This window comes from Tetrahymena thermophila (assembly GCF_000189635.1).
Source record: "Tetrahymena thermophila SB210 genomic scaffold scf_8254397, whole genome shotgun sequence".
Taxonomy (NCBI): domain Eukaryota; phylum Ciliophora; class Oligohymenophorea; order Hymenostomatida; family Tetrahymenidae; genus Tetrahymena; species Tetrahymena thermophila.
Window position 1 is genome coordinate 85,537 of NW_002476180.1, and position 22,024 is coordinate 107,560.

The window sequence follows — 22,024 nt, forward strand, 5'->3', positions numbered from 1 at the left end:
TTTTTTTTAAATACTACTAATTATTTTTCTTTATTAAATAAAATAAATAGAAAAAAATAGATTAAATCACTTTAGTTAAAATTGGAAACGATTTTAATTATTTTATTTTTGTGTTTATTAAAAAAATTATTATCATTTCTAAATTTAATAACCTAAAAATTAGTTTTTATAAAATACTTATTTATAAACAAAAAATATGAAAGAAGCAAAGAAATGCTAACTATGCTCACAAAAATCTAAGATAAAAACTATTTATTTAAATTTCTAGCTGAATTTAACAATATTTTTTTCAGTAACTTTCTTAGCTTACAAGTTTAAAATTATTTTATTTTTAAAACTTTAATCAATATAATTTTCATATTTTTAAGAATAAAAGAGTGAGTATTTTTAATTAATATTCATTTTTTTTAAATTATGATTTTTCTTACTTTATTTATTTAATTTTCCTTTACTCATTATTTATTTTTTTAAGCTTTAAATAATCTAGAAACATATAATAATATTGACTTAATTATCTTTAATAAATAACTCTTGATACCATTGTTTACATTTTATCTGATGTAGAAATTAAGGTTTGCTTAAATTTACTTTATTAATATTAGCAAATCTAATTTTTTTTCATAAACTCATAATATTAATTTTTAATAATTTATTCTTTTAACTAAAAATTATTTTTTGTAATAATATCATATCTTGTGCTACTAAAAAGTTTATTTATGATATTATTTATTTTATGTACTGCTTACTCTAAAAATTTATTTAACTAAAATTGATAGAATTCCAATTAAACTTACTAATAAAATAAATTTAGTGTAGAGTAAAAATTAATTTACCAAATTAATCTATTAAAAGTTAATTAAAAAATGATTATATCAGAGTAATTATTTATTTTTTTATGTAAATGTGATCTAAAAATACATAATACATAAAAATAAATGTGAAAATGTATGTTTGCAAGCAAATAATAAATATTTCACTTTGAATATTTATCTATATAATAAATTGTGAAATTATTAGATTAAAGTAAGCTCAGATACCTTCTACCTTCTTACCAAGAGATCTTTGGTAATATTTAACCATGTTTTTGTCCTTTTCACTCATCCAAGAGTCAAGACCAGCTTATTGATCTTGGTTGACGTCCATAGCGTGATTATAGGAAGCATAATCAGCAAGTTAGTCATAAGTGGCAGAACCAGATAAGAAAGCCATCATATCATCTAAGCTTCTAAGAGGTCTGGTAGGAGCACCGACTCTGTTTTTGAATAAAATTTTATCAGCAGCCATGTCGTTATCTATATTTTTAAAATTAATTTAAGTATGAATAAACTTACTAAATAAGTAGCATATTTATTTATTTATTTGTTTAAAAATGTAGATATAAATTGATCGATATTTTAAATTTAAATTTTGGAGTATTTAGCCATCTCGTTATGTGAAAAGAATTTTTTCTGTTTATTATATTGATTTTAGCATAAATATTATTTATTGCTTTTACAATAAATTTATTTGGTGCATTACATTTTTATATCAATCAATCAATCAATTCATATCTTGTTCTAAATAATATCTAATTTCTAAACAATAAATTTCTATTTAATTACCAAGTAAATCTTAAGCAGCACGTTTTTAAGAGCTTTCATTAATAATATAACCGTATCTTCCATAAAGATAATTTATGATGGAGAAGCATCCAAAACCAACGAAGAACATGCAACCTCTAAGCTATTTAATTATATTCAATAAATTAGATTAATTTACATTTTTAGAAAAAATTCTTTCAAATTATAGAAATGTTCATGATTGTTATTCATCTGAATTCGTAATTATTTTTATCTAATTGTGCTTTCAAATTCTAATTTTAGCATCAGATTATATTAATTTAATCATAATCATGATATTATCAATAATTTTCTGGAGCGAGCACATTTGTTTTTTAAATACATAGTCATTCTATTTTAGGTAACCACTTAATTTTTATGCTTTTTCACAAACATTTTCATAATTAAAAATAATCTGCAAAACATTTCTAAAATTTGCAAGTCCTTTCCCTAAATAAACAAATAATGTATTTGAAATAAAATTATTTTCATACAGCACCTTCAGTTCTGACTAATCTGAAACGGAAATCACCGAATCTAGCAATATACTTGGGTTGAGTCATACCAAAGTCATCTTGGTTGTATTTCAAGTTGGCCTTTCTAATTTTAAATAAAGAAACAAGTTGAATGAGATATTAATAGTAAATTATATCAAATATTCAAGCAAGCCATCAGCCAATTGCTATTTTAAAATTTTCTATTAATTGTTTTGATTTCATTTCATTTACAAACTTTAAAACTGCATCAGATTAAAGATAAATAATGGGAGCTATTGGCGCATATAATTCTAATTATCTGTTAAATTCATAAATTTTTTGTATTAAAAAGCTGTTTGTTTATTGTGAGTTGATAAAATTATTTCTAATTGCTTGCGTATATCTTGATACGAAAATGTAAAATGTATTTTTGTATAACAAACCTCCAGACTCTGAGGTTCCAAGATTGCTTGCTAAAGTATTTATACCACATCCTCTTTGTTTAGTTATATCTTAATTAATTGATAAATTAAATATAAAAAATTTGTTTTGTTAATTTATTTTTTTTTCTTTTTTCCCTTCTTATTTTTTATTTCACAATTAATCCTCTTTCTTTTTCTTCTTTTTTCTTTATAGTCTCCCTTCAAATGATATTCTCATAATTTTTTCTTTTTCTTATCTTTGTGTGATTTGATAACATTCTTTTGAGGCTTCATTCCTTTACTAAGAATCTTTATCTAATAAATCAAATACAATCAAAATAAAATGAATAAATTAGCTATTCAATAAATGAATGAATTTATGTATGTATCTATCTGTCTTTCTATCGATCCCATTTTATTTGATTTATTCTTTTTAATATCTTAAAAGATTTTTTAATCCTAAAGAATTTAGATATATGAATTAAAATTTTTATTTGCAATTACATATTTATCATGAATTCTAATACTTTATATGCTATATAATTAAATTATAAATGCAATTTTTTAATTTGATTCATCTATTTATTTATTTTAAAATCATATTTTGATTTATCTTTTGCTAAATGAATTAAAATAAAGTTAGATAGTTACTTTAATTTTAAATTGATAATTACTAAAATATTTTTAATAAATCTTCTAAAAATGTTTATTTATTTTTCGATTAAATTCAATGTTAAACAAAATACAGTTTAAATCAAAATTTATTTCAAAAATTAAAACTAAAAAAAATACTTTTTAAAAAGTTGGCATTTAAAGTTATTGATAATTAAATATTTTTATTTATTAAATTCAAATTTTAAGAAGATTTTGTTTCTTATTTAATGATATAGCAGATAATTGATTATTCTATTTTATATATCTTTTCAGAAAGAAAAAAATATTTGATATATCATTTAAATTTAAAAGGATTTAATTAAGATTGTTTTTTATTGTTAATTTTGCTATAATTGTACAAATAAATACTTTCTTTTTTTAGAATAAAATTAAAAGCCAAATTTTCAAGATTAAATTAAATTTCATGCATTTTAAATTTTAGTTTTAAAAGGTAAAATGAAATAAATATGTTAATATTATATATATATTTTCGCTGTTGAAGAATCTTTATAAGTGTTAAAATGAATGAATGAATTGTTTATTGATTGATTGATGATAGTTAGAAATGTTGTTTTATTTTAATTGACATTTTATTGGGAAGATTCAATTTTGATTTTGTTACTTTTTGTAATATTTAAAAATTTAAACATAAAAATAGCTTTTTTATTACAAAACTAAGTTTTGAAAAGTAAATAGAGTTGATTGCAATATTAATATTGCTGAAAAAATACAACTCAAAAATTAAAACAAAATCATAGTATTAAATTTGATTGATTGATGAGTAAGTAAGTAAATAAACTTCTTTTAAATTGCTAAAAATTGGGATTAGTTAGTAAAACCATATTTATTTATCTTAAATAAATTCTATATTTTTTGTAGATTATTCTAAGTTGCAAGGATATATTTTTTTGTTGTGTTTCTTTATGTCAATTCAACATTAAAGTAAGTAAGTAATAGGTATATTCAAAATATTTTTAATTTTGCATCTAAATATTGGTTTCTGCTTGAAGAAATCCGAATGCAGTTTGTTTTGAGTTATTATCACCAATTTAAATTCTAACTAAATCCCTATTTTATTTAAAATACTGGAATCTATAAATGATTCATTCACCAATTTATCTAAAAACAGTTAATCAATCAATCATCTAATAATATATTTTTGATTTAAATCAATTTATGAATATCTATTTTTTTTTGTGTCTTGCTAAATATAAAGCTAATTAGAGGCTATATTTGAGTGGATATAATGCCCATAGAGAAAACAACTGAGAAGAGACAATTAAATAATTTGAGTTGTTAAGAAGTATAAGATTTAAATACTTTTATTTAATGGATAATATAGAAATAAAAAATAGATTACACACTTAAAAAGATGTTAATTTACATTAATTCATTATATCAGTAAATGTGCTTTCTGCCATTGTTTATTGCTTGATTTAATTGGTAAAAATGGCAGTAATGATTACTAACTAACTATTTCTTTTCTAATATCCTAGATTAGAGAGAAAATCAAGAATTAATCATTAATATATATTATTTTGCTAATTATTAGGTATTTCACTTAGCTTGTCTTTGCTTGATAGCAATTTGGGTAGCAATTCTGTTGAGTTCAGTCATACCTTCCTTGGTAATAACTCTGGAGAACTTCTTGGTAGCAGAGTTCTTGTCCTTTCTGATGATCTTCAAATCTTCAAGAGACTTAAGAGCCCATCTGAGGATCTTACCGTGGCAAGCTTGGTGCTTGTTTCTCAAGTTACCTCTGTCCTTGTTGGAACCGAAAATGTGCTTGAGGGTAGAGATACCAGTGTGGGGCTTGAGGTAAACCTTTCTGGCTAAGGCGGCAGTTCTAATATAAACCCAGTCGCTATCTTGAGGAGCCAATTCTCTAGCAACAGAGGTGGTGGTCCATTGAGTGAATTCGGGGATAGAGAGCTTGTTAGCCTTCTTGAGGTGAGAAGCATATTCTCTAATGAAGTCAGCGGCGGCGACGTCCTTGACGGTGAAGAAACTTTGGTTATTGCTCATCTTAATATTAATTGCTTTTATTTTATTAAATTTTTTTTACTCTTTTCTTTTATCTTTTCTTATTTTGGTTTACCTCTTTTTTTTATACTAAATTAAACTCACTGTGTTTTCTGTCTTTCAATTATTTTTCTTTCCCTTATTTTTAATCCTTCTTCTTTGGCTTAAAGATTCTTCCTTCCTCTCCCTTCATTTCTTTAGCTTCCAACTTTTTTTAATCTGTACTTAATTCTCATAAACTGCCATATTATTATTATTATTTGTAATACCCTATTATAAATTTTATCATTTTCATTATAGTTATCATTTTACTTTCTCTCCCTTCTTATCACTCTTCAATTAGCCAGCAATCAAATCTACTTCCTTTAATATTTTACCCAACCAATCAACTAAATCTTATTAAAACAATCCTCTATTATTTATTTATTTGTTTGTTTATTTTTGATGAATACCAGGAATAATGTATTTTATGTATCTATCTGCACATTACCCAAAAAATTTATTTTTCTTATTTAAAATTATTTTAAAAGAATAAATTGCTTATCAGCCAACAATCATTAAAAATAACAGCATCTCAAAATATACAATTAATATGTATATAACAAATTTCTTCAACATTTTTTGACTTTAAATTAAATGAAATATGGGTTTATTTTATAAGTATTTTTATCTTTAATTACAATTTTCACATTATTTTTTTCAAAATAGAATTTTTCTTATTAAAAATAATTTTAATTTAAAAAAAGCTAAAATATTTTAAACTCTGAAAATATTTTTTCTAACTTTTTTGTTAAAGTTAGAATAATTATTTAGGCTAATAAGTTTATATGAATTTAAACTACTTTGCATTATAAAACAATGAGTTTTTTAGATGTTTATTTTGATATTTTAGGTAATATACAAAATAAAATGATTTGCATTATTTGAATAAATAAACTAAAAAATTAAAATCTTTAATGAATATTTATTTTTTTATTTTACACAATTCAAACTTTTTACAATATGATTTTATTTTTTTACTTTTGTTGGTAATAAATAACTGATGACTTATTTGATATCAAATTTTTTTAATTTCTTCAAAATTATTAAATGTATTTGGATTATATTAATGCTAATAGCTTTTAAAATTTTGATATTTATTCAATTAATCAAAAAATTCATTTAACAAACACCACGAAAATAGTATAATAAAAAATGAGTACCAACAATAATTAGACAAACGCAAATTCTAATTCAAACCAAGCAAGACTTTAGGATAAAAAAAGAACTCAAGCAGCTTAACCTAGAAATTAACCTAGAAGATAAGAACAAAAAAATCAAAAACTACCTGATGAGATGGTAAATATTCTAATAATTATTATGAACAATTTTACATTTTACAAAAAGAAATTCTAAAATATTTTTAAACTAATTTTTTTCTTTGAAATTTAAAAAAAAGGAAAAAGAGGTAAAAGACGCTTTCTACTTTTATGATCCTGACAAATTAGGTTAGATCAATAGAACATAATTGAGATCTATTTTAGGTAACTTTGCTTTTACTAGTATGAACGTTAAAGAAATAGAGGAAGAAATTAGAAAAGATTATCCTTCAAACAAAACCTCATTTAGTCTTGAAGAGGTTTTAAGCATTATAAGTAAAAAATGGTTCTTTGGAGGTGGCAGAGAATAAGAAGCGAATGAAATTTTCAAACTTTTTGACAGAAAGTATACATTGATTATTATACCAGACAATTTAATAAAAATCAACCAATTATTTTTTATTTAGGGGTAAAAATGGTGTAAATTTGTAAGATATTAAGAGTCTGTTTGGATAGTATTTAGATATAGTTATTAGTGATTCTGATATAATAGAATTCATATAAGAAGCAGATACAGACCATGATGGAATTCTAGATAAAAATGACTTCTGTTCAAAGTAACTTATACTTATATTTTAAAAATAACAGATTTTTTAGTTTGTGTTCATGAGTATAATTAATTCAAAACTAAGTTATACTTATATTTAAGATGAAAATATAATTTTTTCTATAAAAAGGCTTGGATATATATGAAAATTAAAGGAATAGCAAGGTTTTTTAAAATGATTGGTGTTGACTGACTGATTGATATGTCTTCATAAAAAATTAAATAACTAATTAAATATTTGTAAAAAGTATATACACTCGTAATATCAATCGTAAAGTTAATCTTTAAATAAAAAATTGTGAGAAATTATAATTTAATTTATACCATCTTCTGTCATCAAATTTGGTTAACGTACATTATTAAATTCATTTTTTTTTTCTAAATATTCGCGGATCTGTAAATTTTCAACTGCTATTAACTGATTTATAGAAATTTTTTTAAAGTCAAGACATATTTTTTGTGAAATTAGTATAATAAATCAAAGTTTAAAAGTAATTTTTGTATTAATAAGAAATTATTCAGATTAAATCACGGGAATATTTATATCAGTAAATTCTTAAAAAAACTCAATGATTAAAATTATTTAATTTAACAGATTTTGTAAAACTTCCTTTTAAAAGTAGTATCTTATATTCAAGTTTAGCTATTTAACCATAAAAGTAAAATTATTTGCAGAAAGATTTTGATTGTAAATAAATACCAGCAAATCTCTAAATAAGCTTCAAACTGAAATTATTTTTTTCAATTTTACCTGAAATAACATTTAAAGCTAAGCGAAATGTTTTTTTCAAAAACCAACTAACACATAAATTGGATAGTTTATAGTATAATATACTATTCAAGTTACTTGATAGAATAAATTTAAACAAATATAAAAATATAAATCAGAGATTTATTTATTTTGGTAATTTAATTAATTGTAAAAATTATCTATATCAAATCAGTTTTTTTATTACAATTAACTCTTTGATATGAATTTTTACTAATTAATTACTGATAATTTAAAGAATATTTTATTTATCTTTCTTTGCTTTAAAAATCATTTAGAAGTATTTAGTTCTAGGTTAAGATAAAATAACTAGTATAGATATTTAGAAAAAATTTAAAACTTTTTTTATTAATTTAATAATTTAGCCTTTAACGCTTAATATTACAATTAATTAATAATTTTATTTACTAGTTTAAGTTCTAAACATTTGATTATTTTACTATAAAAAAAATCATCAAAAATATTCACTTATTTTTTTTAATTTATAAATAAAGATTAGATAATTATTCAACTTAATAATGGTGCCTTAAGATAAAAGCATTTAATAAACTATTTAACATAACTTAGATTTTAGGTTTAAATAGCAAACAAGCACATGTTATAATAATAAGATTTACGTAGGAAATGGAAATAATTTAGTTATAGTTTTATTGCTATGGACAGTTTACATTACTCTTAGCGTATATTTTTTAGCAGTTATTTCTCCTCACACTTGGGTAGAGTACTCACCTGCAATCACAATTATTGGTATCTTTATTTCAATCCCTGGGTTATACAATGCAATTAAATGTTATTTTACAGGTAATATATATTTTAAAATATTTTATAGGACTTTTTATAGAAAATTTCTTAAAATTTTATGCTCAATCTTATAAATTTTTTAATAGATCCTGGTGTACTCAAAAAAGGAACTCATGTAGAATAATAATAAAATGATGTAGAGAAATAATAAAATATTGAAAAAAATGCATAATTAGATCAAAACTAAACTAATAACTAAAATAATGTACTTTAAATAAATGATTAAGTTGCTAAGAATTCTTAGATACCTGCTGAAAAAAAGAATGATGAAATATTGATTGAAACTTAAAAAGTAGTAATTTGCGAAAAATCAGATGTTTAGCAGCAATAAGCAAACGAAGAAATGTAATTTGTTTATTCTTATATTTTCCATATTAAATACTTTATTTTGATATTAGAAACAAGAACATTATAAAATTAGAAGAACCTACAAATAAGGCTATAAAAGAATAGCCTTAATTTAATGTAGAATTAAGTGAAATGAATCAAGAAATAAAAGAAAAAAATATGAATGATTGGGTAGTTTAAATGTAGACTGGATTAAGCGAAATTTAAAATGGTTTGAAAAGTTGCGACAAATAAATCAATCAGTTAACATAAAATTTATAAAATTTTGATAACTAACAAGGATTTGACAATAAAAACATGTAGAATGTATTTATAAATCCATTCCCTCCGAAATTACCTGCAAATCTCACAGTAAAATAATATGAAGGAGGTAATCTATACGAGTCAAGATATTGCACTACCTGTAAGCTAATAAGACCACCTCTTGCATCTCATTGTATTTTATAAATATTAATATTATATGCTTATATTTTTTATTTCAATAGGCAGTGAGTGCAATTAATGTGTCAAAAATTTCGATCATCATTGTAAATACTTTTCGATTATCAGGATATATTTAAAATTTACTTGAATTATATTAGGCTTTTTTATGGGAAATTGCATAGGATAAAGAAATCACAAGAATTTTTATTTATTCTTATGGTGCAGTTATATTTGGGTTCTCTACATGCTTGCTTTTAGTATACTCTGCTTTGTTGATAACATCAAATAGAATAGCTTTGTATTTGTATAATTTTATCACAATTATGTCTTATTTTACTTATTTATTGCGATAACTGGCTGTCTTCTTTTATTGGCTGTCCTTAGATTAAATAAGGATTTCACTAAATTTATGGTATTTCCTTTTGTGATAATTACACTAATCTCATTTATTTGGATTGCTTCTTATCAAGATGTTAAATTTTATAATAATCCTGTGATTCCACTTCTGGGAATGATTTTATATATAGGCTCTGCTGCAGGATTGAGTAATTTTGCTTTCTTTGACTGTTTTTTAGCATGTATAGGATCAACTTTAAAGGAAGAAACCTATAAAAATAAAATTAATTAAGAAAAACAAAAATTTACCTATGCATAAGGTTGCAAGACTTATTATAATTTTTTGACTTTTAAACCTCCTAAAAGTGAAATTTTAGATGAATGAAACCAAAAATTCTATTAATCTTATCCTCTAAAGTGTTTTTTAATGTTTAATCCTTTTAATTTGAAATAAAATTAATTATAATTATCTTTAAAAGTAATATTTTATACTAAATAATTAAAATATAATTTATTTTATAAATAACTAACTAAGTAAGTAAATAGATTTCATCTATATATTTAATTTGTATTTGATTGCTTTTAATCTATTTTAGTTTTATGATAAAATTATCTCAAAATATACAAAATAATTCGATAGCTACATAAAGCTATTATATTTAATTTCTCAAATAATTTTATCTTATTTTTAAAAATAATTTTTGTATTATTTAAAAAAACAGAAAATTTACATTAAGTTGAAAAAAATATTAAATTGTTTGGCATCTAAACTTTCTAAAAGTAGTGAAAAATTAAAAGAATTATTTCAAAAAATTATGATCAAACAATTAATTATTTTTTTAATAAATACTTTTCAACTAAAATTTAAAATTTTCATAGTATATATATTGAAATTATTATTTAAAAAATTATCTTTTTAATAAATAATTGATATTTTAATTTTTAGTATCTTAGAAAATATATATAGATAGGATAAGGTAGATGAAATTAAATCACAATATAACCTTTTAATCTCTTAGTTAGTTAATTTTATTTTAAGAATATTATAATATGTCTGAGAGTACATAATCACAATGCTCATTTAATGAGGGTGGTTCAACCATTTTAGCTTTGATACCTTCACTATAGTTGATAGGATTTCTTACCAATTTAAGATTTGGATATTTTGTTGATTCAACTTCTTCTGCCATTTATAGGTGCTTGACTTATTCATCTTCAAACATTTATTAAATGTTATATATATTCCCTCCAGGTATTTTATTTTCTTCTAATAATTGAGTAAGTTATTTTGCTTCAAAATTTTGTAACGCCTTATTTATAATTTCATCAAGTTCTACTCTATTTTTAACTCTATCTGAGTTATTTTTAAATTTTTCATCTGATAGAATTTCTTCTATTCCTATGACTTTACAAAATCTTTTGAATTAGTCATTTGTTGCTGAACCCAAAACTATGTATTCATCGTTTTTTACTTTATAGACTCCATATGGCACAATTGATGGATGATTATTACCCATTCTTCTTCCAGCTTATCCACCATTTAAATACTAGGAAGATATATTCACTAAAGAGCCTATTGAGCTTTCTTATAAACTCGTTTTTACATGCCTAAATAAAATAAATTTATAACAAATAATAAATTTTGAATGTTATGAATAAATAATATCATAAGAATAATAAATAGCATTTACAAATGCTATCTAAAGTAAAATTTAAATAAAATATGATAATAAAGTTTATTTGTATAAAATGAAAATGCAGTAGAAATTAAGTAAAAACATGTTTACATTCCTCTACCTGTGACCTGTCTATAATAAAGAGCAGCTAAAATGCCATTTGCTAAGTTTAATCCTGTTAATACATCACTAACTGCAAATCCCATTTTAGTTGGTGGTCCATCTGGCTGTCCAGAGATATGCATAAACCCAGATCTGGCTTGCATAACTAAATCAAATGCTGGTGATTAAGACATAGGACCTGTGTCACCATATCCTGAAATTGAGGCATATATAATCCTTTGGTTTATTTTGTTTAGAGTTTCATAATCTAAATTTAACTTTTGAGTGACTCCTTATGAATAGTTTTCTGCTACAATATCGCTTTTTTAAACTAATTCATGGACTATTTTTTATCCTTCTTGTGACTTTAGGTTTAGACATATACTCTTTTTATTACGATTGACGCATAAAAAATATGAAGAGTCCTCTTTATTTGCAAAGGGAGGACCCCATTTTCTTGTTTCATCTCCTTCAAAAGATTCAATTTTAATTACCTCAGCTCCTAAATCACTCAGATACATTGTACCAAAAGGGCCTGCCAATATTCTAGATAAATCAATTACCCTAATCCCCTTTAATAAAGGTTACTGATTAGTACTGAAGAATTTTTTAATCAGCTATGTTTAAAGCATACAAATAACTTTAAGCTAATTTCTACTTCAATTATTTATTTATTTATGAATTAAATTTGTGAAATAATTTCTTTGTTAATGAATTAAAATTTATAAAATTTGTAGCTTTTAATTAAGAAGGATAAGGATTTTTATTACGCAAGTTTAAACATATCTTGTACGTGATAGAAAGCATAGAATATTAATTAACACTGCTCAACATTTTAAAAATATGAATAAGTCTTAAAAGTAAAATCAAATAGAATTAAAATTTCTGTAATTTAATAAAATAAACAATTCTAATTTTTGATTTTATTTACAATATTTTTTAAACTTAAAATGGCAAAAGTAAGTATGTAAAAAGGACATATATAATTAATTCATTAAAGAAACTTAAAGCCAAAATAAAAAATGTTATATTAAAAATAGAAAAAAACGAGTAAAATATTTATTTGTTGGGATCGGAACGAATTAATTACAAATGGTATTGTAAATAATCAGAAAGATCTCATATTTATTTAGCTATATTTTTTAGAGAAGATAAATTATGTAGTTAATTTACTTCTCGTAAGATATAAATCTTCAACATGTTAATAATTTTCAATTGTTTCAGTGTTTAACAATAAAAAAGTTTATGGAATAAACTATTTTACTGCCTAGTCCTCAAACTTTCAAAGCTTATCAACACATATCACTAGACTTATTCTTAAAGTTTGATATAGCATTTTTAGAATAAAATAAGCCAAATAATTATCAAAAAATTTATGTATAAAACCTAATAATTTTATCTCTAAAATAAACTGATAAACAACTTAGATTGAATAACTTCTATGAAATTACATGTTGTTCTACATAAAAATTTAATTGTTACTAATATTTAATAGATATTTAGTGCGATTTATTTATTTTTGACATTTCTCTTAGCAGTTTTAATTAATAATTATACTTTACTAGAGTTTTCAGTTATTAATTTTTCATTACCTTGCAGGTCTTATTTGATTAAATTTTCCAATAAATAATAGGTTTAATCCATTTAAGAATGTAAAACCAAAGAATGTTTGAATACTTGCTAAAAAAGGATTTTAGTTAGAGGAGAATTTTATAAATGAATTATGTGTGAATAAGACTTTTCCTGAAAAAAATCCACAAAAATGATACCCAAAATAATTTTGGAATTATAAATGATTATCTTAGAACTAAATTAATTGCAGTTTAAAAAATGATTTTAAAAAGCTGATTAATAAATAATATGAATGGCTTAATGATCAACATTCTAAATGTAAATATTACCAATATGGAGCTAGCGAATCACTTCACATTAAGATAGTAAGAATAAATGTGAACCAAGAATTATGTTTATCAAAATAAGTATTTTTTTTTGTTTTTTTACTTATTAAAAACAAACAAACAAAAAATGTTTAGATTAAATCAATTTTGTTAAATATACTTCAGCAAAGTTTATTAATTAATTAGAAAACAATGAAAATCATAAAGATGATTTATACAACATTCACATAATAGAAATTTAAATATATATATTTTAAATGATGACATAAAATTTATTTAATAGGCTCAAAAATAATTTTTCTTTATGAATAAATAATAATTAATTAAAATATATAAGAAAAATTATAATGAAGCAAAGAAATATTTGATCTTAAAAATGAAGTATGTATGTATGAATGAATGAATGTATATGAATCAATCTGTTGTTTTATCTTTAACTATGAGATTTTAATAAAGCATCAATCAATAAATAAATAAAATAAATTGCAATTTTGTTAACATTTTACATATTTGCTTGATAAATAGGCAAGTAAACAAATATTTTATAATTTTTAGCTGTACATAAATGTGGAGGGAATAGGTGGGGGTTTCATTAGGATGACAGAGAAAGTATTATATATAATGAATGAATGATATTAGCTTTAAAATTTAATGGTTGTGTTATATGAAATTAATTCTTATAGATATAAAGAATCTTAGAAATTTTAATTCGATGGATTGATTAAAGATATATAAAAACTTCCTCTTAGATATTTGATAAGAGAGAGATAAATCTTATTTGGAGAGGAGATTATCCAATCAGATTTCAGATTATTTTTAAGAGAAATTTTTGAATTTGATATAAACCCATATCTAACGCGCGATATTATAATCTAATATACAAAATTAAATCGTTAAGAAAAAAACAAGAAAAAAAAACTAAAAAACAAATAATATAAAATGGCTCCCAGAAGTTCAACTTCCAAGTCTGCTACCAGAGAAAAGAAGGACCACAAGAAGGCTCCCATCAAGAAAGCCATCGCCAAGAAGGATACTAAGCCTACCCCCACCAAGGGCAAGGCTGCTTCTGCTTCCACCACCCCCGTCAAGAAGGATGTCACCCCCGTCAAGGCTGATACCAAGAAGAAGATCCACAAAACCAAAACCATGAAGGAAACCGTCAGCGTAAGAATTTAACGATTTGTTTCTACTATTTTCATTAAATAAATTCAAAATAGAATTTTTAATTACTAAATACTTTCTCCTCCTTTGGTTATTTATTGAAGTTTCTACTATTTTTAAGAAACATATTTTAATAGTTCTACACTTTTTTTCTCACTAAAAGAGAGTTAAAAAGTAGAATGAATGAATTAATACAAATATTATTGGGAAAAACGTTTTATTCATTTTATTGAAAATATCTTTAATTTAAAAATTAGGATGCCAAGAAGACCGTTCACGCTGCTGCTGGTGATAAGAAGCTCTCTAAAAAGAGACCCGCTAAGGAAGCTGCTAAGAAGGCTATCAACCCTGGTAAGAAGGCTGCTGCTTAACCCAAGAGCACCAAGAAGGAAGTTAAGAAGGACAATAAGACTGCCAAGAAGGAAACCAAGAAAGATCATAAGCCCGCTAAGAAGGAAGCTAAGAAGGAAACCAAGCCTGCCAAGAAAGATGCCAAGAAGAGCTCCAAGCCTGCCAAGAAGAACTGATTTTTTTGTAGTAAAGAAATTCCTCAAAATACTCACATTCACAAGAGAAGAGACTTGATATGAGCAAGTGATCAAAAGGCTTTAAAGGGAGGTAATTAAAAAAATGAATTCTCTTAGGCTGGAAGAAATCAAGTTCTATACAATATTTTCTCAAGTGAAATGTAGAGTAGATGTTAATATAAAATATAATAATAAAAGGGTTATGAATCATCAAAAATGCACACTCAACGAGTGTAAAAATGTATATATATCTTCTTAATCATTAAATATATTGGTATATAATAATCAACTTTTACTACTAACAAGAAGCAGATAAATCCTTTATTGACTTAAATTTATTTATGTATATGTTCTGCATACAATGAATGTGTATTCCTTGATGATTTGATAGAGTTTATCATTAACAATACTTCCAAATTCTTTATTTATTTTTTATTTATTTATTTAGTTAGTTATTATGGTTTCTTTTTCTTTGGTGTGCTTGCTTCCCCACATTATTTTGCTTTCTATTTCTTTACTTTTTAATAAATCTATAGAAAGTATCTAAAACAATTAAAAACGCACACTTTAATCTATTTTAAAATTTACAAACTAAATCTACGTACGATTGAGTACAATTATTTGAATCAATCTTTGCAAATAAATTAATAAATAAATTATTATGTAGAGATTATTTAATTAAATTCAGATTTTTTATTATTTGTTAATAAATTTTTCAAAAGCAAATTCATTTTTTAATTAATTAATTAATTAATTAATTAATTATTAATTTAAACTAAAACCCTTGAGCGGAGTGAGTTGCGCATTAGTATTTTTTTTATTGAGAATTATTTAAAAGTGTTAAATAATTAAGCGAAATTACAATGATTTTTTTAGTGATTATCAATCTAAATTGATCCCAATAGAATTAAATTCTAAAACTATCTGTCAATATTTTTCTTTAAATTAAAAAGAAAATTCTTTTGTGATTTCTTAATTAGAGACATAATATTTTTAATTTTTTATTAAAATCTAATCAATTTTCTAAATATCAAATATAGGATAGCTAACTGGTAATCCACTTTGATTCCATATTTATTCAATCAAAAAATATAGAATACAGATAAATAATGTCAAATTAACAGCAATACGAGTAATAAGTAAAAATATTAACCAAATAATATCTCCAAGATACATTATAAGAATGTAAGAAGTGTTGGGATACTGCTATGAAAGATTAATGCAGCTACAATTGCGATTAAGATTACATATTATATTTAAGTGGAAAAAGAGTATTAAAGTAAAAATTATAAAATTGCCTCTCTTAACCTGATAAAAATGCAAAATCCTTAGACAAATGTTATGAAACTGCCAATAAAGATATTGTTTCCTTATAAAAATTTGTACAAAGAATGAGAAATAATCAATTAGCCATAAGTCCTAAAAGCTCTTGAAAAGTTATTTTGAGATATTTTAAGTATTTATTTTACACTAAATCCTAGTAATAATTACAACCTATTAGATAAATAAATATCTTTATTGTTTTTTAGAATAATAGTTACTTAAAAAGCCATCTTTGCATTGTTTTATATTTAGAAATTAATACTTTTAAGAAAGAAAACTGTAAATAGAATATATACATATATATATATACAAACATTAATATGATTGTAAAATAAACTTTTCTTTTATTTTATCTTTCATTTATTTATTTATTTATATCATAAGCTTAAACCAAAAAGTAGTATTTATTTATCACTACAACATTCTTTTATTTGGAAAATATAACTGAAAATAATTTATTCACTCACTTCGAAGTTTTAAATGCTTAAACTAAGTATCTCTAACATTCTTTGAAACGAGGAGATTTGTGGCAATTACTTTACATTATATTTTTATCTAATAAGGGAATCTTTTCAAAATACAAACGGGGGAGGAAATAACACTCTACTTTCTCACTTTTAGCTTTTATTCTTCCGAATCTATTTACATTTAAAGTATTAAACATAAGACTTTCTCCAAAATAATCTCCTTCACTTAGTTTATAATCAAGCTTTTTTATAAAGTTAATTTTTTTTTTTTAAATTAAAATTAAAATTAGAATAAGAATTAATTAATTATTTTATTTTTTTTAGTTATAATTTTTTATTATCAAAATTAGTTATTTTATCTGTTTGTTTTGCTTAATATTAAATAAAGAAATATAATTTTATGTATTACCCAACCTGCTGGAGTTTCTAACTCACAAATACCTTCTTTAACAATATAAAATCCATTTATTTTTCTTTTTGTAAAGTCTAATTTAGTCATTTTGTTATTCATCCTCTCTGCCACATTCTTTGTTTTTCCTTCATTTTTCTTTAATTCAATGTATTTTATTTGCTCAGCACATTCTCCATCATTAAATATAATGTCACCTAAATAATTATTTTTGTTATAATTTAAATTAGTATTTAGTGAAAAGTTTCATTAATACCTCTGTTAAATGTTTGGGTTGTGATAATTTCAAATGCAAGACGGTAGAGTGTAAGCTCAGAAACTCCATTAAATATAGGTATTTGCTAGATGTAATTTAATATTTATATTTTAATTAAATTAAATGAATGCTTTTTCCACAGATCTACAAAAGTGCTTTTAGGGAATGACAAAGTTTCAACTTCTGTTTGTGATGCGAACCAAATATCAGGGATTGTACACAAACCATTGTCTTTTTCTTCGAAGCCGATTATATCACCTTCACTATAGTAAGAGATAATATCAGGATGCTCAAGATTTTTTATATGGTCTTGAACTAAAATATGACCAGCTACAATAACAAGAACTTCGTTTGCTTTTGGGAATATAATTTTCTTTTTAGGAACAATGTTAAATTTCATTGTAGTTAGAATTTTCTTTAAATCGTTCTCTTCAAATCTGTTAAAGAAAGAAAGTAATTTAAGACGTTTGATTAAGAAATGAATATCAACCCACTGGTTATCCTCCCAAAAGGGCTGTAAAGCTGGAATATATTCAGAAGAAGTTATAATTTCACTGACTAAAGAATTAAATTCGCAAAACACTTTAGGTTCTACTTTAACGTTTAGGTCACGTTTATTTTTAAAAATCATTGCAAACATAAGGTGCATAAGCATATTGAAATTCGAAGGGCAAGTATACTCAATAAATTGCTAATAATCATTAGCTGCACTTTCTAATTTTTCTAATTTTTTGTTGCAAACTGCTCTTAAGTACAAATGTTCCTAGGAAGGCTCACTTGAGCATCTGATGACCTGGTCTATATTTTCGAAACAACTCTCGTAATTTCCAAGCTTATAGTTGCATATAGCTAATCCGTATTTGGCTTAGTTAGGACTTTCATTTAATTTCAAAGCTACATCAAACCATTTTTTGCTTGTTTCATATTACCCTAAATACTCATATAAACACCCCAAGTTAAAAATTGATTTTCCATGAAGTTTATCATAAAGTAAGGTTTCTTTTAAGCATTAAACAGCTTGCATGTATGAATTTTTTTAAATTCTGCGAACAGCTTTCCAAAATGAAAATTCTACTTCAGTCATTAGATTTTTTTCTATTTTAGGAACTTCTGTAATGCACTCCACATGTTTATCAAAACTCTTTCTTTAATTTGTATCGATAATAAGTGTCTGATTATTATTTAAATTGAAGTTATTTTATTATTATTACTACTACTACTGCTATTGTTGTTAATTAGGATTTCCATTATTAAAGCTATTATTTAAACTATTATTTTATTTTTCATTTAAACGAGGAGAAGTTTATGTCAGGCAAGTCTATCCTTTAATCTTAAACTTATCTTCATCTTTCAAAAGCATCTCAATTCTAGGAATTAAACCATGATAAACTGTTCTCAAATTTTCTCCAGAATTTTCGTTTTTCTTGGCATTGGTTGAAGAATTATTCATAAAAGTGCTATCGTTTTATTTAGAAAAATTAATATACGCACCATTTACTCTTTACTTTAAGGTAGGAACTAAATTAATATTTCTATTAAGCTCATTAGTACTCAAATTATTGTTTCCTCCTTGTGTATTTTAATTATATGAGATATCGATTGAGCTGTTAAAGGGTTAGCCATTGCGTTTTATATTTGAGTTCTGTATATTGAAAGATTTATTGTTATCATTTGATGAAACATTTCTTTCTGCTGCATTCTGAGACAAATGAAAGCTTTTATTATTTCCTCTCAATCTAGTATGATTAAGTTATAAATGATCACTATTGGATTAATTTTGCTTATTTCTTTATATAGGAGATTGTGAATCTTTTTTATCGATGTTTTTCAAAAATTATGAAGTATCTTTAGCAGCCTAATCATCATATGTATCCAAAAATTAACTATTTTCAAAACTTGAATTCTGGATTTTGCTTGAAATATTTTTCCAAACATTATTTTCTCTAACAACAATAGATGTTCCATTTATAGATTTAGGCTATAATTCTTTATAACGGAAAGTTATGTTTTTTTCTGCTTCCCTTGGTCTCCTAGTAGGAAGTTGATGATGCGGTATATTATTAATCTTAGATCTATCTTCAAAATAAAGAAGTTTTTTTTCAAAATCTCTTTCTTTAGTCTTTAGCCACTTTCTATAACGCACTCTGAAGTCATTGAGTAACTTATCGGGTACGTTGAATTTCTTGTATGGATCTAAGAAACTAATAATAGGTCTGTTTTAACTTTAAGCAATCCAATCATCTAATGCTTCTTCAGTAATTCCAATACGATTATTAGGCAACTAACTACCTCCCCTTTTTTAAATAACTTCATTTTGTTTATATGAGTCTCTACTTCCTCCTTTACTACTTTATCTTTTTGCGCTTTGAGCAGTATTACCTCTTGATTAAGGATTATCATTATCTAAATCTTTAGGAGGAGGAAGTTAAACACCGTTAAAATTACTTAAAGGCTAGCTTAAAGGCTTTAAAATATGAGACTGATCATTAAATTCGTAGTTATGGCTACAAAATGCGTGATGATTACATATCTCCTAACCTTCTGAGTTGAATTAGTACTTAATTGTAGATCTATTAATTGGTGGTAGTCTATCTTGAAATCTATTTTCATCAGCTTTAATTATCGGTGAAATTTGCATATCAGCGACCTGCTGTTGGCTCATAGTGATAGCTATTTATATTCTTTACTGAATGAATTGATGAAAAGTAGATTATCTCTTTAAAATAAAATTTATGCTTGTTTTATATAAGCAATTTTAAGGAATAAGTTAGTAATAATATTTATTCTTACTCTTTAATGCTTCCTTTGATTTCTTTACCAAATTCGTATTAACTTTAATATTGAAAATAATTAATTCATATAATTTAACAAGCAAAATCACAATTAGTTTTATCAGTATTTTTAATGAATAACTATAATACTATCTGCTAATAATCAATGAAAATTTTTAATTATTGAACAAAACTATATTTTTCAATCTAATTTACAATAAGCAAAAAATCAACTAAATATTTAAGGTCAAACTCAGAAAAATTATGATTAAATTTAATCCATTCAATCAAAGAATTATAAAGTATGCCTATTTCTCTCTTTTACAAGGTAACAATGTTAAATTCATTCAAATATTAAGATTGTAAATTAATAAAACAAATATCTCCAAATAGCCATCAAATTAAAACTAATTACTGAATCACTAACGTAATTAGTCACAAAACTATAAAAAATAGTTTATAATAAATACCAAAAAAAACAGTAAGTAAACAAATAAATAAATAAATTCAAATCATTTTATTTTAAATTGATTAATAAAAAAAATTAAAAAATTTAATATAAATCTTAAACAGTTTTATTAAAACAAATTTATTTTCATATTTCATTATTATCCAATCCATATTCTGAAAATACTTATTTAGTTGTTAGGTTTCTTATATTTGCTATCCTTTAAAATATACTGCCTGCTACTTCCTTTATTTATATTTAAAAATTCAAATAAATTCTAATAATAAGTGCGCGAAATGAAAAAATATAATTGTTAAAATAGATATTAAATTTCTAAATAAAGAAAGATTCTAATAGTTTAATTCTAATTAAATAGATATTTGTTTGTTTTAATAATTGTTGATTGATTGTACCTTCATCTCATTTCTCTCTTGGATTTTTTTTAATTTATCACTCTTTGTATTTAAGCTTTTCTTTTTTTCCTCTAGAAGCGACTTAGCAGCTATTAACTCAGCTTTATATTCTTATAGCTATTCATCGTTCAAATCCTCATGCTTTTTAGGCTCAAACTTTTTTATTTGTTAATCTACTTATTAATGAATTTCCTAATCTTAGTTTTCCTAAGACTAATTATTTTCTTATGAGTCCATTGGATGAATCTCTGTTTCTATATATTCCATCCTAACACTGTCACATTTTACTTTTTTTGTCAAGAAAATACTTATAATATTTCTATAAAATGCAAAATATTAATTAATTAAACTGTTATCATGAATCATGAATGAATAGATTTAGTATCAATAATTTACATCTTATTTTATTCATTCAATGAATCTATTATTTCCTTCAGTTTTTAGCTATCTACATCACTAAAGTGCTCTTGGAGCTACTTAAAAGAAAGTGGTTCTCTTAATTTTTATAGATATTCACTAATTTATTTCTATTAATCTTCCATATTTTATTTTTAATAAGAGCTAAGTAATGTTAATTAATATCAAGAAAACTTATTATATTTGTTGTATAATATAATTATGACTATAAAATTACATAATAATGAATCTTTAATTTACAAAACAACAATCTAATTTTGTAAAAATTAATTTTAATTAAAATAATTTATTTAAATTTTATTAATATATTTAAAAATTTTAATGTAATTTTTAGATAAAATAATATTCTTGCAATCAATGTTAATCAAACAATTTACTTTTAAAATTGTAAATTAACTTTTT

General features: G+C 23.3%; 11 protein-coding genes across 11 annotated transcripts; 5 read left to right on the plus strand and 6 right to left on the minus strand. All coding sequences in view use genetic code 6, as the record gives it.

The window, feature by feature from the left end:
* Positions 1-1,029: 1,029 nt before the first annotated feature.
* TTHERM_00823660 (transmembrane protein, putative) lies at positions 1,030-2,567 on the minus strand (the record flags this gene model as incomplete). The annotated part of the gene is made up of 4 exons (XM_001031468.3): positions 1,030-1,292; positions 1,602-1,722; positions 2,093-2,198; positions 2,518-2,567. 4 exons carry the CDS (start codon positions 2,565-2,567, stop codon positions 1,030-1,032), a joined length of 540 nt encoding a protein of 179 aa, XP_001031468.1.
* A 2,140-nt stretch (positions 2,568-4,707) lies between these two features.
* TTHERM_00823670 (40S ribosomal protein S19) lies at positions 4,708-5,175 on the minus strand (the record flags this gene model as incomplete). Its single annotated transcript, XM_001031469.3, has 1 exon — positions 4,708-5,175. One exon carries the CDS (start codon positions 5,173-5,175, stop codon positions 4,708-4,710), a length of 468 nt encoding a protein of 155 aa, XP_001031469.1.
* Positions 5,176-5,273: 98 nt separating this feature from the next.
* Positions 5,274-6,021, minus strand: TTHERM_00823680 (hypothetical protein; the record flags this gene model as incomplete). The annotated part of the gene is made up of 3 exons (XM_001031470.1): positions 5,274-5,411; positions 5,485-5,679; positions 5,956-6,021. 3 exons carry the CDS (start codon positions 6,019-6,021, stop codon positions 5,274-5,276), a joined length of 399 nt encoding a protein of 132 aa, XP_001031470.1.
* A 216-nt stretch (positions 6,022-6,237) lies between these two features.
* TTHERM_00823690 (EF hand protein) lies at positions 6,238-7,392 on the plus strand. The gene is made up of 4 exons (XM_001031471.2): positions 6,238-6,510; positions 6,611-6,876; positions 6,938-7,087; positions 7,208-7,392. The coding sequence occupies exons 1-4, from the start codon at positions 6,262-6,264 to the stop codon at positions 7,221-7,223; spliced, it is 681 nt and encodes a 226-aa protein (XP_001031471.2). The 5' UTR covers positions 6,238-6,261; the 3' UTR covers positions 7,224-7,392.
* A 972-nt stretch (positions 7,393-8,364) lies between these two features.
* On the plus strand, positions 8,365-10,139 carry TTHERM_00823700 (DHHC zinc finger protein; the record flags this gene model as incomplete). The annotated part of the gene is made up of 5 exons (XM_001031472.1): positions 8,365-8,647; positions 8,734-8,992; positions 9,046-9,431; positions 9,481-9,522; positions 9,577-10,139. 5 exons carry the CDS (start codon positions 8,365-8,367, stop codon positions 10,137-10,139), a joined length of 1,533 nt encoding a protein of 510 aa, XP_001031472.1.
* A 607-nt stretch (positions 10,140-10,746) lies between these two features.
* On the minus strand, positions 10,747-12,164 carry TTHERM_00823710 (CAIB/BAIF CoA-transferase family protein; the record flags this gene model as incomplete). Its single annotated transcript, XM_001031473.2, has 2 exons — positions 10,747-11,362; positions 11,542-12,164. 2 exons carry the CDS (start codon positions 12,162-12,164, stop codon positions 10,747-10,749), a joined length of 1,239 nt encoding a protein of 412 aa, XP_001031473.2.
* A 1,917-nt stretch (positions 12,165-14,081) lies between these two features.
* Positions 14,082-15,118, plus strand: TTHERM_00823720 (hypothetical protein; the record flags this gene model as incomplete). Its single annotated transcript, XM_001031474.3, has 2 exons — positions 14,082-14,594; positions 14,849-15,118. 2 exons carry the CDS (start codon positions 14,082-14,084, stop codon positions 15,116-15,118), a joined length of 783 nt encoding a protein of 260 aa, XP_001031474.2.
* Positions 15,119-15,277: 159 nt separating this feature from the next.
* TTHERM_000823729 (transmembrane protein, putative) lies at positions 15,278-15,985 on the plus strand (the record flags this gene model as incomplete). The annotated part of the gene is made up of 1 exon (XM_012800007.1): positions 15,278-15,985. The coding sequence occupies one exon, from the start codon at positions 15,278-15,280 to the stop codon at positions 15,983-15,985; it is 708 nt and encodes a 235-aa protein (XP_012655461.1).
* Positions 15,986-16,227: 242 nt separating this feature from the next.
* TTHERM_00823730 (hypothetical protein) lies at positions 16,228-16,551 on the plus strand (the record flags this gene model as incomplete). The annotated part of the gene is made up of 1 exon (XM_001031475.3): positions 16,228-16,551. One exon carries the CDS (start codon positions 16,228-16,230, stop codon positions 16,549-16,551), a length of 324 nt encoding a protein of 107 aa, XP_001031475.3.
* Positions 16,552-16,904: 353 nt separating this feature from the next.
* TTHERM_00823740 (tetratricopeptide repeat protein) lies at positions 16,905-20,235 on the minus strand (the record flags this gene model as incomplete). The annotated part of the gene is made up of 3 exons (XM_001031476.1): positions 16,905-17,150; positions 17,318-17,514; positions 17,574-20,235. 3 exons carry the CDS (start codon positions 20,233-20,235, stop codon positions 16,905-16,907), a joined length of 3,105 nt encoding a protein of 1,034 aa, XP_001031476.1.
* Positions 20,236-20,939: 704 nt separating this feature from the next.
* On the minus strand, positions 20,940-21,747 carry TTHERM_00823750 (Swi5 protein; the record flags this gene model as incomplete). The annotated part of the gene is made up of 3 exons (XM_001031477.3): positions 20,940-21,038; positions 21,206-21,524; positions 21,602-21,747. 3 exons carry the CDS (start codon positions 21,745-21,747, stop codon positions 20,940-20,942), a joined length of 564 nt encoding a protein of 187 aa, XP_001031477.2.
* Between the last annotated feature and the right edge of the window lie 277 nt (positions 21,748-22,024).